Source organism: Micropterus salmoides, unplaced genomic scaffold (genome assembly GCF_014851395.1).
Source record: "Micropterus salmoides isolate LMB-PRFRI ecotype aquatic unplaced genomic scaffold, ASM1485139v1 Ms_hic_scaffold_21, whole genome shotgun sequence".
In the NCBI taxonomy this organism is placed as follows: domain Eukaryota; kingdom Metazoa; phylum Chordata; class Actinopteri; order Centrarchiformes; family Centrarchidae; genus Micropterus; species Micropterus salmoides.
Genome location: NW_024041262.1, coordinates 14,782,359 through 14,799,094, shown reverse-complemented (window position 1 = coordinate 14,799,094; position 16,736 = coordinate 14,782,359). Strand labels below are relative to the sequence as shown.

Here is a 16,736-nt window from a genome sequence, read left to right as displayed (position 1 = left end):
TGAGTTGAGCTAAAGCCAATCTAGGTCAGATATAGCCGGAGAGACGCGACCAGACATCACGTCTCTTCCAGCTGCGGTGTATTCGAAGACACCAGGGAGCAACCCCGCGTTCAGGGACACTATAGCCCGTTCGACCTCGCCCCCCCCCTTGGGCTAAACTCCCATTTATGGAAAGTTTGGCGGTGGAGAGTGCCGAAGATGCGTTGTTCACGTGTACACATTTTCATGCAGAATGTCCACTTCCTTTCAAGAGGAAGCAACTCTAGTGCAGGAGGACCTGCGATTCTGGGGGTCTCTCACTGTTTGGCAGCACAGGTGCTGCTCGGCAGGGTGTCTTCATCCGTGTCAGTCTTCACAGATGAGTCTCTCACTGGATGCAAGGGACCTGCCAGGGGAGTGCAGTGAGTGTTATGGCTCCCCGAGGAGAGCCGAGGGGGCCAAACACCACACATCCACAATCCACTCCAAGCTGTGTTTCTAGTTTGGTGGTGCATTTCCTCCAGCGCATACATCAACACACAGGGTGAAGTCCAATCCACGGCTCTGTTGGCGCTGGCAGGGAGCCTATAGATGTGGGCATCAGAACACCTGCTGTCTCTGAAAGCCCTTCACATCCCAGGCTTGGAGACTCCAACCGAGCGGGTGGAGACTGCACAACAATGTGGTTCAGCAGATCTGAGCTCACTTTGGGAGAGCGGAGGTGGATCTGTTTGCCAACACCCACAGCCACAGGACAGCCCACCCTTGGGGATGGACGCGTTACACACGCGATATTGCCAGAAAGGGTGCTGTTTGTGTTCCTCCCCACCCCATCTCATCCCTCCAGTTAGGTGGGGCGGGAACGGTAGTTCATCATTCTGGTAGAAGTGACATCGCCTACAGTGACAGAGCCCTGGCCTGTACCTATGGTCTGGGGGGCTCTGTCTCAAGGGTGAGGCTTCATATGCATAATGCTGGTGTTGGACCAGCCTCTCCAGGTTTTTCTCCTAAAATTGTGGAGAGGCAGACTCAGGCTGGTCTAGCCGCTGAGGTCGCACAGACCATCCAAGTGGCGGGCAGTCTCCACCACGTCTTGGTTGGGCTTTCAGCATTGATGCATTGAGAGGGAGACGGATCTGCCTACCTGTTCGGTGGGATCCGTTTTCCGAAGGGGCTGTCGCGCTGCAGCTATCTCTGCTGTCACAGGGGGTTTGGTGACAGAACAGTCTTCACCCACTCCCTTGTGATGCACTTTCTGCAGGGTGTGAGAAGACAGCAACCGGTGTCATGTCTCTCAGCGCCTCATGCTGCTTGTGTAGGTGGCTCTAATAGCTGCACCTTATGAGCCCCTGGAGCAGTCCTGCTATCTCTTGAACAGCCCTGCGCCTTGCTCTCACCTCTGCTAAGGTGAGTGAGCTGTGTGCCTGTCGGTTCACCCCAGCTGCATGCTGGTTCTTGGTGTTCACAGTGCAGCCAGATTGAGACAACACAGGAGCATGTTCATGTCCAGGACAATAAATACTGGATGCTTTCTACCCTCCTACCCCACTTAGGGTGCAGGGAGGTGAGAGTGCATCTGTTGTGTTCATGTGTGCTAGGCTAACGTCATATGTAGAGCACACAGTCCCCATTCGATGCACTGGTCATCTGTTCATCTGTTTCAGTGATGTGGTAGTCAGTAAAACCCTGTCCAAGAAGAGCCTGGCCAGCTGGCTTTGTGAGTGAATCTCCCAAGCCTGTATATGGGCGGGAACAGACCCACCCTTAGTGGTGTGTGCAAATTCCACTCGGAAGTGTGGAAGTGTCTACGACCCTTTTTCAGCGGGGTGTGTGTCGAAGAGATCTGAACAATGGAATCTTGGCCCTTACTGTGCCCATTTGTGCGTTTCTGTCTCTTGGATATGTCGGGCTCCTTTTCGGGATCCAGCTCTCAAGTGCGACCTAGGATCTGAAAAGTGAGGATCTAGTGACTACTGGGTGTAGAGGGGGAACATACACTGGCAGTGCCTGACGTTCCAGTGAGAAGTCAGGGCAGTCCAGGTGTTAATGGTCAGGCCAAGCCCCTATTGGTCCAGCAACCTTCTCAGGGGTGTCCCACCACTCTGTCATTAGGTGAAGTGGTGGTCGGGGCTTTGGCCGGCCTTTGGCCGACCGGGTTGGTGGGGTGGACTTTGGCTTGTCGCGGCTAGGGCGGACAGTGATCGGGCTCCACCCACTGTACCCATAGAGTCCAGTAGAGGGCTCCGCCTGTGCTTATAGAACTAGGGTTACCATATCGTAACCTTCGTTTCTTCTTGTCTTTCTTTTCTGTGATTACAAGGCTATTTACCCACGGAGTTGGTTCGGTCACTCGTGCAATCACATCTGCTTGTAACAGGTCATCAGGTGTGGTCTTGAGTCTGTCCATTACTGCCAGTTTTCCTGCACCCATGTATGACTAGTGTGGTCATGGGGTCTATGTGAATGTGATATTCTCCAGAAAACTCCCCTAAATCTTCAAAGACAGTTGGATGTTGAGCTATCAGCTCATCTTTTGTTGCTGGATGTTCCACTTCCAGTATGTCAATATCCACTCTTTTCACAAGATGTAAGTCAGCACATGCCTGGTGCCCTAGGATGGGTATAGATGAGTGTTTTGATACATAAAGTTGTAGACTTGCCTGGGCCTTGGGTGTGGGGCATTTGAGTGTGAGCACCCCTTCTGGCCTCAGTCTCGTCCCTCCATTTGCCACCAGCACTGTCCTTGTGTGCTGCAGTTTTAGGTGTGTTCTCCTTTTCACGCCTGGCCTTCCTTTTCATGGCCTTGTACAGTTTGAGTGGTAAAACATTGGCCTTGGCTCACGTGTTCAACTTGAACTTGACAGGCATCCCGTCCACGTCTATTTCAGAGTACCAGGACCTGTCAGCTTTTGGGCCCTGCTGATGAACGTTCATTTCCAGTAAACAGAACATTTACTTCTGGTCTTATATCGTGCACTGTCTTGCCATTATGACTTCTGCCTGACCCACACATCTTTGCATAATGGTTCCGTTTTCCACACATATGCCCGACATTGCATTGGTTGATGAGATTTTCTACATTTCTTGTCCACTGATCTGTGTGTGTTGAACTGGCTGTTTTCGACCTTTGTGCCATAGCTTTAATTTTTTCTTTTGCAGAGCATGCACTGTTTTCTCGTGGGTAGCTGCAGTCATTGCTTGTATTTGTGCTTTAGCAGTCTCAGCAGCTTGACATGCATCTATTGCCTTCCCTAATGTGAGATTTGGTTCTCTTAAAAGTCTCTCTTTCAGGCGCTGATCATGCATACTAAACACAATCTGGTCTCTGATCATGTCATTTTCCGTGGCGTCACAGTTTTTTCTCTTTTGCCTGAGTTCTGTCACATATTTCTCGATTGTGATAGACTCTGCCATGGGATGCGCCCAAAACTGGTATTCAAACACTGTATTTTTCTTGAGCTGACAATAGGATCTGAAAGCTTCAAGAACATCTTCAAACAGACTCTTCTTCATCATGTTTAATGTTAAGCGTGTTGTACACTTTAAGAGCCTCCTCTCCTAGTGCATGCAGCGAGATGGCTACTTTAATTTTTTCCTCCTTACCGTCTGCACCACTCGCGGTCATGTAGATTAGGAAGCGTTGTTCCCATCTCCTCCAGTTTTCTCCCAAATTGCCTGTTAGCACCAGCGGTAATGGCAATCTAAACTGATCCATCCTCTTCGCATGCTGCCCTTTCTCCGAGGAACGCACATGCTAGCTCAATGTCAGTCTTCAACTAATGTTAGCAAAATTTTGGTAACTTTACCTACTACAAAGTGGCGAACTGGACCAACTTCTGACACCATGTTATGACCTTGCATGACCAGATAGTTGTATAATGTTGATGAACATCCAGAGTCTTGGCTTTAACTGCATGAGCTCTTAGTCTATTCACCTCAGAGTTACTCCGCCTCCTCCTCAGACAATAACCTCATCACAATAATATATATGCGCGGCACTATATAGTACAATCACTTTCCTTTGTAGAAAGAGATGTATAACAGTTAGCTTGCCGTCTTGGCATGAAGCTTGACTGGCAGTGCATTTGTGCACTCAGACACAACTGGCTAGGCTAAGGTTAGCTATTCATGTTTAGCATATTGTACATGATATCCAGCAATTTGAAGTTTATGGTCAGACAGAATAAACTGTAATAGACTTTAGACCGCTGATATTACATTGAAAATTTAGACTGTTATCTAGATATTTTGAGTTGCTACCTTGTTACTTTTTCTCCTTTAGATTTGACATTTATTACACTAATTTATTTCCAGTTCCAGTGTGGACCATTGGTGACAGCTATGCTTGCATTAAAAAGACACAAAAATACCTACATATAAGCATATAAAAATATGGGCCATAATTGAGTAACATGGAAAATACATTAATTAATTCAGATAAATACAACTGGATAAATCTGGGTTTTTTTCAGCCCTGCATCGCACAGAGACTCATTTAGTTGGTTACTTTTTAATATTATAAAAATGTATTCAGGCACTTCATATCCACTTCTTTCTTTTTTCTCTACTTTAATTTTTTATGGCATGCAATTTTTATTTTGTAAGATAACATCAGTGTTATACATCTGACAAAAAAGATACAGCCTATGTCCAAACACACAGAAACTCTTAAAACTTCACCTGTAAGGTCCCGCAGATGTGATATAATGATTCGCCATCAAGATCCAGTTTGTTCATGTCCGTCAGTGTGTCCAGTGCGTTATTGGTTCGGTCTTTACCCCTCCGAGTGATGCTAGGCTCTAGTACAGTAGGCTGAATTGGGGGTTGAGGTTGCCAAACACCAACGTCAGTACCATTGCCAAATGCCTGGATGGCGTTACCTGCAGGAATATAATGTATTAATTAGTGGCATTCTTGATCCTGTACATATGCAGAATGTCTGTTTTACTATTCAGTGGCATGGAATGTGAAGGATTCACAGGACTAATGACCACATACTTAATTGAGCAAATACTCTACGGATATATGAGAAAGTCAGAGTCATGACTTTCATTCAATTGTAGAATGTTATAATTACTTGTAAAAAGCAATATCCCCCAGAATGCCCTCTGAGTCCCATTTAAAAAAACATAGTCTTCACATCTAACAAGTTAGCAGATGCCTTCTGTCCGTGTCTTGGAAAGAACTGCAAGTGTCATGGCCCAAAACATTTTGTTAATGTCCAACTAAAAGCTGCTTATAATTGATACTTTGGATAATTGTGTAGGAAAAAATGACTTGGCCTTTCTCAAGAGCCTCTTTAAAAGCACTGTCTACCAGTAATAGCTATGATTCACAAAGCTCTACAAAATGAACTCCATAACTGCCTGAAATGAGAAAACTTCAAAAAGAATTCATGTAATTTAATTTCTCATCATTAATTTGACATTTAAACTAAGATACCTTTCCATGAGCAAAACAGAATGTGGGCAAAACTCAAAAACGTTTTGTATTTATCTAGTCTTAATCTTAAGTTTTTTAAAATCAAAAACCAATTGGCTATTCAATTCAATTAAATTTGCTCTATATTGGAGTTTGAATATTGAACATTGAAGGCTACTTGTACTCACATGTGAAAAAACATAAGAATTGCTCAAGAGATTGTTACTTATGTAACAGTCAATGTAACAGAAATTGTATTCAAATGGTCTATCATGTCAAACATATGATAGACCATCACATATGATTCCCGTTTCTAGCCATTTTCCCCAAGTCCACAATTTTAAAAGGCCAATTTAAGTCTAGACAGTACAACTGGTCAATTTGGCCTTATGCAGTGAAGAAAAGTGCAAGGTTGGAAGGGAAATTTTTTTCTACAGGATGGCTAAGTATGGGAACTCACGTAGGCATCGATTGGTGGTGAAAAACTCAGCAAATCTTTCACAGTCTGGCTTGCTGTTCCCGCTGCTGCTGCAGTCACACCATGGTGACAGGCTAATACCAAGTGATCGCAAATAATTGGGTGTCATCACTGTACCTGCAGCATGAAAGAGAAGAAAACTATTGTTAGTCTGTAGTCCCATTATCATAATTGAAACACTCTAGCAGGACTCTTTTGGTTTAGTCACTCTTCACACTGAAATTTCAATGTTCAGGTCAGTCAACGAGGGTGAGCTTATTCAACACTGTATTGATGCTTAACTATATTTTTTTCCACAAAGGCTATACTGGCATAAGCACTGGGTTCAACTCTCTGCTTTGACACTGACACTTACCACTTTAACAACATGCACATTATTTAAAGTATTGCTGATGTCAACAAATGTGGCAAACTGCAGCTCTGGAGAGTGTTGTTTTCAGGGCTGCTGTTGCTTACTACCCACTGGGAGTCAACAGTGTTGACCAAGCCTGGGCACATTGTAGGTCATGGGCAGAAACTCAAATTAAACCATTTTTGGCTATTTTGTCATCTTCCCTTTTTATAGGGAGCATGGGTTTGAGTAGGCTCATATTTATTAGCTGTGCAAGTACATGCAAATTTCTGTTACAGAGACAGAGATGAGTGGTTAAGCCAGGGGGGCCCCATTAGAGGGCGTGAACTGTGTGAAGCAGAATATGTATGGTGTAGATTAAAGTGTCTGCCTGTTGAGTTTGCAATTGGTCGATGTTGCCCTGCGTTCAAATCTCATTACTAAAACTCAGTGGGACATAATTTTTCCTTTCTACATAATAAAACCTGCTGATGGAAGAAAGACTGAACAAAAGGAAACAAGTAGTATTTCTGCACAATGATAATGTATGAACTGTGATGTCATGCACACCCTACAGATTTGCAATTCACTGAATTTCATCTCATCTCAGTCTGACTGTCTAATTGATCTGGTATGTCTATATTATGCAATCAACAGACTTTCATTTCAGCAATCATTTCTTACATGTGATGTACCAAATAAAAATTACAATATATTACATATCCTTTTAATATCACATATTCTTGTTGAATATGTGGACATCAACAAAGAAGTCCATTTCCACAATAGGTTTGCTTGAGATGCGTGACAAACATGGAGGCAGATTGTCACCTTCAGCTAGTTGCACTTGTTTTAAGCTATGTTTTGCACAGGAAAACAAAAAATAAAATAAAATTGTGGATGAACTCATGGCTGAGAAGAGGGAATCATCATATACATTCTATAGCGCAAGCAAATACACTACAGGTTGGAGATGCTTTCCTGGTCAGCTCGCTCATTGGCTCCCCAATTTCTAATCATAAATATGATTTGTAATCAGGGTGCCTTTGATCCAGTCGATTACCTTAAGATTATGTCTGTAAAGGCGTCACAGGATCATTTGTCAAGCACTGGGAACACCCCCGTGATTGTTGGGAGGGGCAAATTGGACCCATAATAATCCTCTAGTGTGTTGCCAGCATAAGAAGGCATTAATTAGGGCCCGAGCACAAAACGTGTGAGGTCCCTATTGAAACTGAAGGGATTTTTTTTTCTGTTTTCTGCAAAGTAACCTCAATTTTGGGGGGCCTAAACATACTCGAAAACTCACCAAACTTTGCACATAATTCAGACGCGGCAAATATTTTATCAATGGGCGTGGCAAAATGGCTTGCTAGTGCCCCCTACAGATCAGCCCCTGACAAAGTTTCACCCACATGTATGAAATTCTGTGGTACGTGTATCATGTCCAGATGTACAAAAAAGCCTCTTGGAGCCATTGTGTAAACCCAACAGGAAGTCAGCCATTTTGGATTTAATGGTAATTTTTGGCGATTTACACACTTTGTACTTTCACAAACTCCTCCTAGGGATTTAGTCTGATCAACTTCAAATTTTCGCTGTGCGCTCTAAACCCACTGACGATTAAAAGTTATTCAAACGGTTAAGTCAACTAGTTTGCCCGTAGCGTGTCATCAAAAATTGGTGAACCATGAAAAGTAAGTTGTTATAACTTCAGTACACATAATCACATCTGCACCAAAGTGTAACAATAGTCCCAGTGTGAACACATCCACATTCCAATATTCACTCAAAGTCATAGCGCCACCTGCTGGCAACAGGAAATGACACATTTAACGTTGTAATGTACTACTCCTAGCAGGTTGGACGTATCAACTTCAAGACTATCCCAGAAAACACTTAACACATTGATGAGGCCGTGATGTAAAACTTTGTAAAACTTGAGTTTTCGGTTAACGGCGTGGCAGTGTCATGGCGGTGAAGTCCCACGCTTCGCCATTACATAGGAAGTTGTTGTAACTTGACTGTACAAGCTCAGATCTGTACCAAATTTTACATATTTAATAAGTGTCCCGTCCTGAACACATGTACATACAGACATTCACCCACAGTCATAGCACCATCTGCTGGCAACAGGATAGGACCTTTAACAAAGCAGCCCCCGTGGCACGTTTCACCTACATGTACGACATTTCTGTGGCACATGTATTTTGCCCAGATGTACCAAAAAACCTCTTGGAGAGATGCCCTAAACCCAACAGGAAGTCGGCCATTTTTAATTTTATGGTAGTTTTTTTAACGAACTCTTCCTACAGAATTAGTCTGATTGACTTCAGGTTGTCGTAGTCTACTCTAAACCCGTTGACGATTAAAAGTTGTACAAACTTCAGTGTACATGCTGACATCTGCACCAAACTTTACGTGCTTGATAACTGGTCCGCCTCAAACATCTACATGCCAATATTCATTTATAGTCATAGCGCCAAGTGCTATGCAGCGCCACAAAGGGGACGCAGGAAATGATGATTAACACCTTTGTTAGCGTATGAAGCACGTGGCAAATTCACAGCCACACCGGCAGAGCTCCATAATCTGCAACGCAGCTGCCTCACACCTTGACGTGCTACACGTGTGAGGGCCCACCCAATGCTGCTTGCAGCTTTAATTTTCTTTACTCCCGCTCTGTCGTCTTGGACTCCCTCTCGCTTTTGCTAACAGTGAATGTTGCTAAGCTGTCACACCGATCGAAACTGGCCAATAGAGAAAAGTTTTTGTAGGTCCCACCCATGAAATGACATTTTTAATCACAATTTGTGGGTGTGGATAGTTTTACTTACTCAGTACACTATAAATTAAGATCAAGTTACTTGGCTTGCAAGTCAACATCTTTGAGTTGACTGTTATACAACTTGCAGGTATGCATACATGCCCTTAAAGAAGCAGTTCCTGTACAACATGTAATTTATAATCAAATAGTATGTATAGTCCGTGTTGTAGTGAGGTTGGCAGCAGGATCAGCACCTTAGAGAGCACCACAAAGCTCGGTTCTGAGAATTGTATAATATAAAAGTTGATGGTTTGCGGGTCGGGTTCGGGTGGTTGATTAATTAAATAATTAAATATTTTTGGCTCTCACAATTGTTTGAGTGGGTTGGGTTAAAAAAACCTGACCTGTGCATACTGTATTGACATGTGACAATTGTGTGTAGTTTAAGATATATTTTCAGACTCATGACATACTTACATACAGTGTAGCTGAATAGGCTAGATAGTGAATTATCCAACCCTAAGTGTGTGACTTGAAGGCCATGGCTGTACGATGACTGCATTGTGGTAAAAAAAGTTTTAAAGAACTGGCTCATATTCTGTGAAGCTGATTTACCAAATGATTTACCACTTCCAAACTTTTAATGGGTTTCTGTTATCTTTTGGTTTGGGAAAAACAAAAGCTGATAAAAGCTTTATACATCACTTCTAATGAAGCTAACAAAAGCTTCACCCTGCTAATAAAGAGGAGAAACGAGAAATTAGAAAACAAGTTTGATGGCTGAAACACTGACTATCAAATAATGTTTATGATTTAAAAAACTGACATGAATATGGTTCTCGTCATTCCCTGTGAGCTTCTTCTATTAAGACATTTTCTTATTGAATTTGATTGCTGCATGTTCATCTGAATAGATTTCACAGATTGTTGAGCAACAACACAGGCAAAAAGCAAATCTTAAGAAATACAATTAGTATTCCAGCTTTAGGTCCAGGTACCATTCTAGTTATATAATTAATATGGCAAATTTTGAAGCCAATTTGAAAATGCAGGGGAGAATAACTTACCAATAAGACCCGAGTAAGACAGCAGACAGTCAGCATAGTTCTCCCTCAGACAGCCAGATATGGAACGAGCTTCAGGCTGACAGTTGCTGATGAAGTCTGCCAGCCTTGACCTAAAAACAATAGAGATACAAATTACAGACCTAGATACTAATTTCCTGATGCTGTTATTAGATATCAAGCTTAGACTAGCCTATGGGCTTAGTCACATTTATAAGCAATGGTTCAGCAACTCAGTCATTCCTTTTATTTGCTACCAGTTTACACACAGAAAATATCAATTCAGTTGTAAGGTTTGAAAGTGAATGTATAGAATGTGAAATATAGTCATATATTGTCATTGGCCTTCAGTGAATAAAAAACAGTAACTATACGAACTATACAGTATACTATAATCTACTGTACTCACACACATATTATTATGATCTCCTCTTTGATTACAGACTAGAATAAAAATGACTCAACCTCAGATTGGCAATTTTCTGTCAATTAACATTATGAATGTTCAGTTTGTACTTTGCACTAGAACAGCAGTTATCGTCTCTTAAAATAGACTTAAAATAGAATTATTACTGCAGTTCTGTGTGGGGGATGTGTGCCTCCTTGAAAATGTTTGGGGTTTTTTGCAATGCACTGACATAAGAAGAGGCAAAGTTATTGTTACAGTATGCATTGTTAACAACTGAAGACATAAAGATATGAAAAATCTTCGTTGGGAAATTATGATTTCCAAAGGCATACATACAAAACAAAAAAGATGACGTCTATTAAGGATCCCTCTGTGTCTTCCTACCTGCAGATGTAGTTCGTCTTGCATGTGTTCTGAAGAGACAGACAGTTTGGTTTGTCTTTATCCTCATAGGAGCAGATGGGTACAATTGTTTGTCGTCGTCGTTCTGCACATGCTGTCTGATCCCCCGCTGGACACGAGCAAAACAGCATCCCATAGCTGTATTTATTTGGAACCTTTATTTTAGAAAGAAAAGAAAGAAGAACATATGTTGATGCAGGTGGCATTCTAAACCTCCACCCAGGCGTCCATATCTGCAAACCTGTTCCTTGCTATATAAAACATCTTCAACATCCAAGTCCAAAGCACTTTTAAATGTGTTTCTTGTATCTTATTTCCATCTGCTGCACTGCTTTCCATTTTCTGTTATGGCACAATTGTTGTTCTATATTGATGATGGTACAGTGTTGTACTCTTACCTGTGTGTATTTTTTATGTAATTTTAATTGTGGTGTCATTGTTGCATATTTGTTTGGAGAAGTTGAAGACAAATTTCCAGGTGGACAATAAAGTCTAATAATAATAATAATAATAATGATAATAATAATAATAATAATAACAATGATAATGCAGCTTCCACCTATACTCTAGTCTTTGAGGTACCTAGCTTAACCAGTTTATTAATTCTTTGTGGTAAAGTATTACATGTACAAAATGTGAACATAGAGACTTCAAATCCACTATGGCTTCCTCCCAACATGAATAGTAGCTCTTAATGGAGTTAAATGTAATGATAGAGATCAGATTCAATGTTGGCTTAATGTGAAATTGCACCCAAAATAGCATTTTCCCTTTGACACCTAGGTTTGGGTGTTGGTTTGAGCAGCAACTACAAGATCCAACACCCGAGAAAGCTACAAACAGCTCTCAAAATTAACATGCATAATTACCTTGTCAAAGAACTGCCGCAGGGCCTTGTGGCATTTGCGTTTGTTGCATACCTCAGAAGCAGACACCCTGCTAGTACAGGGGTTGATGTAAGCTGAGCGGTATTTCTTACATGTGTCATTCAGGTTACAGGCCTTGGCAGCATTCAGGCAGTTGTTCTCCTTTGTGGATGCAGGCTCAGCTGAGAGAGAGGAGAGACACATAATTTCATATCTACTCACGTCGCTTCTCATCACTTTTTTACAGGTTACATTTAGGTTTGGACGGTGTCTATTTTTTCACACCTTCTTCCTGACATTTCACTGGAGTATATGGTATATGATGTATTTATGTAAAAAAAAACAACATATCGAGTTGAAGATGATGTCAGGCAGTTTCATGTGGTGTCACCCGCCGATATTGAGGACGTACACTACAAAACATCACCCCAATACAGCATCTCTATATCTGTTTAGTAAAAGGAGATGTGTAGGAGCTGTATTTTTGATGGTAAGGTTGGATTTACAAATACCCTGGTACCCTAATACCTCGATATTGCCCAATCATAGTTAACATTGTTGTTTACGCATCATACATGATCAGTACTTAAAAACACAGAATATAGATGTCAGTGAATTAGAGGAGAAGACACAATGTAGCCAAGAGACGGAGACAAAAATTTTGAGAATTCAAGTGAAAAAGAGAAAGAAAATTTCTCACACCCGAGAAATTGCACATCGTCCTAAGAAGTTTCCAAGTATGTCTTTCTAAGTTTTGGACAATATTATCTTATGTAATTAAGGAAGAAATATAAAACACCTCTATTGCTCCATGACACATGAATTGTCTATATGATGGGAAGTGAGTATTCATCTTAAAAGTCATAGCCCTAACAAAGCTTTATACAATGTCCAAAACATGTCCCCTAGATATCTTTTTTGTTTTTTAGTTTTTCATAATATTATTCCAGAATTTAATAATTTCCTGTATGCCTGTTTAAAAATGAAAAAGAGGAAATGTATGAGAGCTTTGAGCCTTGTTGAACTCAATCATGCTTGTATTTGCATTATACAAATTGTGTGGCTATAGATTTTTTTTTCTCCAGGGGATTCATTATGAATTATTGCACCAATTTTTTGCTCCATTGCCTTGTTACACGTTTGAACTCTAAATAATCTGGCTAAATGGTGTATTTTAGGTTATTATCAGATCCCCCTCTCAGACCTCATTAGGTCAAGCATATACGGTGAAACCCCTGAATGTGCAACTGAAAGCCACTGTTAGACCACTGACTTCTTATCTACAAGAATTTTACAAAAGGTCAAATCTTAATATTCAGAGCATTACCAAAGTACACTACTTATATAAGTATATTTCATTTGATGTGTCACATCTTCAAGGCTGACTGTGCTGGCCTCAGCCTTACAGAAAACACAGAGATGTATGCCGTGAAAATTCAAGCACGTGCTCCAGCCACAGTGCATTTTCCCTGCTTTGAGTTACGTAAACCATGTCACCCATCTTTGCTTCCATCCCAGTATGCCTTTCCTTCCATCACAGCAAAAGCCCTATATGGCCAACATAATGGCTCTTTCGTCTAATTTTTCTCATTTGTTGTAGTTAAAGTCCTTCCTGCTCGACTGACTTATGCACAGTAACACAAACTGTATCCTCAGCCTAGGGATGGAAGAATGAATTTTGTAATTCTGTCTTTTGAGGTGGAATTGAAGCTCACTGCACTCTTTCATGCACCACAGAATGAGCCATGATTAAATCTGAACACATTCTTGAACCTTGGGTTAATCACATATTACAAAACCCATTACTTACATCTGACAAGTGCCTAGAGATGTGGGCTGTGATCCTTCAGTGGCTGTTTGTAGCTCTTGGGCTATAGGTGTGACAGTTTTACCTCCATAACTATAACCCAGAAAGAAATGCTTACCTTCATTGTATTAAAAACACACTTTAAAAAAGTTCTTACTTTGAGGACTTGGATTCAAACATGGTTGTATATGTGTGTGTGTGTGTGTGTGTGTGTGTGGCAGATGGGCCGAGCCTAGTGTGAGTAAGAAGGTTGAAGCTGTAGGTCACAGTGTGACTCCATATAGACGCAACACCCCAAGGCAGGAAAAAACCTTTTCTATCAGGAGGCATTTTTGCATTGAATAAAAAAAATCTAATTCAGGGGTCATATTTTTCTTACTTCAGAAGTGATTTAAGTAAAAAACATGTTTCACTGTCTCTGCTGGGGAAGGGAGCGACTGGCCAAGTGACCGTTATGGAGGGAGTGAGGCCTGCTGACGCTGCCACAATCCCCCGTCTGGTGTTCAAGACGCCATTGTTTTACATGTGCTGCTTGTGTAAAATTATGGTAAGGCTTTTGAGAATGTGGAAACCGTTTTTTTTTGAGTAAAACATGTTAACTTCATTCCTCAAAGAGCTAAGTTAACTTCTCTCCTCAAAGAGCTAAGTTAACTTTTCTCATCAAAGACCAAACGTTAACTCCTGGAGTGAGGGTTCGCCCTGCGGCCCTGCGAAGCCACTGTTCTAACATGTGCTGCTTGTGTGCACACTGTGGTGATGCCTGTGAATGTTAAACTGTTTATTAGAAACACATTGCAATCTGTAAAGTGCTAATTCCCCACCACCAACCCAATCTCATTGAGCTAGCTACGGTGAACACGCCGCTGCGCTCACCGACGCTAAGCTAATGGTTCACCCCTTGGCCCACGCCGCTCTGCCAGTCGGAAGTCTACTGACTACTACTGTAGCTCTGCATTCCCAGCGTGCACGTGAGGACTCGCACGGGCGCGTTGCTAGCTCACTGGCGGTGAAAGCCTGTTACATAAACAGCCACGCTGCCCTGCCGACATCTCTTTCACCGAGCGGTCACAGTGCATCTAGGCTAGTCTGCTATAGCCGGAGAGAGACGGCCAAAGTCAGGTCTCTCTCGGTATAGCGGGACGAAAGAGATCGCTCGCTGCTTTGGAGCAGCTCGTAGCGCCTGTTGCAGCAGGCGGCTGTCTACCTGCTGCTGTGAGCTTGAGGCTGACGTCAACACCGGGTGACGTGTCAACCACAGTCACACCAGCTGTGGTGCGTTCATGGCCCGGTCGGCCTTTTCCAACTCCGGCCGTGGTGCGTTGTAAGACACCACTGACGGTTCAACCTTTCGAAAATGGCCCATGGTGCGTTCAAGGACACCACGGCCTTTTTCGATTGCAGCCCTTGGAAAAAGTCTAAGCCTTATTATTTATTTAAAAAAAATAATAATAAAGAGGTGACAGAGGGACAGAGGCTGATGCACACCAGACCTCCTGCTTCCGTTATGTGTCCAGCATGCATTTATTTGTGTTTCATGTGCTGCTGTGTAAATGCTGTGAATGTTCAACTGGTTAAATACAGTACATTCCTAAAGAGCATCCTCCCCCCCCACCGAACCCCCTCCATCTTCGGCTCGGTGCGTAACACGCTTCAGTCTCCACAAAACTGCACGTTCACCGATGCTAAGCTAATGATCCGACCTACGGCCCACACTGCTCTCCTTGCTAAACTCGAGAGAGACAGTGGGAGGGCCCGGGTCTTTGCTGCGCTATTCAAACTACTGGGAGAGAAGCCCATGTCCCACGTCGCTCTCCTGGTGGCATCCGAGCGAGACAGTAATAGGACCTGGGCTTCCTCCTCGCTAGCCGGCTGTCCGGCCCGCGCAACGGGTCACTGTGTGTGTTCCTAAAACACACAACCACATTGTCGACATATGCTCAACCGAATCAGCACACCGTTCAGCTGACTAGCTGCAACAGCATGAGTCGAGCTAACGCCAATCTAGGTCAGATATAGCCGGAGAGACGCAACCAGACATCACGTCTCTTCCAGCTGTGGTGCGTTCGAAGACACCAGGGAGCAACCCCGCGTTCAGGGACACTATAGCCCGTTCGACTACTTGCTAGCCCCCCACACGCTCAGCAGATGCATTGCACTGCAATCATTGTGCGAGAAGGGCATGACGGTTCCTTTCTATTCACAACCTAATGGTCACGGAGAGAGTGAAGCCTTGAGTGATCTCCACGCAGCCCAGTTGATTTTGCACCGCAACAGCCTGGGGTTGCGATCAATTGGGAAGAGAGCTCCCCCCGGCCCCTGCAGCGAGCGGAGTATATGGGGATTGTGCTCAACTACAACACTCCAAGTGCGTATCTGTGCGTGCCGTTTGGTGGTCCACAGGTTGCAGCGGGTGCTGCGCGGCAGGGTGTCTTCATCCGTGTCAGTCTTCATAGATGAGTCTCTCACTGGATGGGAGGGACCTGCCAGGGGAGTGCAGTGAGTGTTGTGGCTCCCCGAGAAGAGCCGAGGGGGCCACACACCACACATCCACAATCCACTCCAAGCTGTGTTTCTAGTTTGGTGGTGCATTTCCTCCAGCGCATACATCAACAGACAGGGCGAAGTCTAATCCACGGCTCTGTTGGCGCTGGCAGGGAATCCAATGGACGTGGGCATCTGAACACCTGCTGTCTCTGAAAGCCCTTCAAGTGCCAGGCTTGGAGAACGGTGCTGGCTGACCTCATGTTGAGGGCTGGCCCCCAACTGAGCGGGTGGAGACTGCACAACAATGTTATTCAGCAGATCTGAGCTCGCTTCGGGAGAGCGCAAGTGGATCTGTTTGCCAACACCCACTGCCCGCTGTGGTTCTCAATTCAGCTACAGGACAACCCACCCTTGGGGATGGACGCGTTACACACGCACCATTGCCAGAAGGACTGCTATTTGCATTCCCCCCACCCCATCTCATCCCTCCAGTTAGGTGAGGTAGGAACGGTTGTTCGTCATTCTGGTAGAAGTGACGCAGCCTACAGTGAAGGGTGAGGCTTCAAATGCACAATGCTGGTGTTGGACCAGCCTCTCCAGGTTTTTCTCCTAAAATTTTGGAGAGGCAGACTCAGGCTGGTCTAGCCGCTGATGTCGCACAGACCATCCAAGCGACGGGCAGTCTCCACCACGTCTTGCTGTAAAGCTAAGTGGTTGGGCTTTCAGCG

At 43.5% G+C, this 16,736-nt stretch overlaps 1 protein-coding gene across 1 annotated transcript in view; it reads right to left on the bottom strand.

Moving 5' to 3' along the window:
• The window catches only part of gfra1b (gdnf family receptor alpha 1b), a 44,066-nt gene that overhangs the window by 12,378 nt on the left and 14,952 nt on the right, over positions 1-16,736 (bottom strand). The window contains exons 4-8 of the mRNA XM_038734909.1: positions 11,721-11,899; positions 10,834-11,006; positions 10,044-10,153; positions 5,861-5,995; positions 4,660-4,859 (exon numbers count right to left, since the gene is read on the bottom strand). Of these exons, the coding sequence (XP_038590837.1) occupies positions 4,660-4,859; positions 5,861-5,995; positions 10,044-10,153; positions 10,834-11,006; positions 11,721-11,899 (797 nt within the window). The remainder of the gene's footprint in view (positions 1-4,659; positions 4,860-5,860; positions 5,996-10,043; positions 10,154-10,833; positions 11,007-11,720; positions 11,900-16,736) is intronic.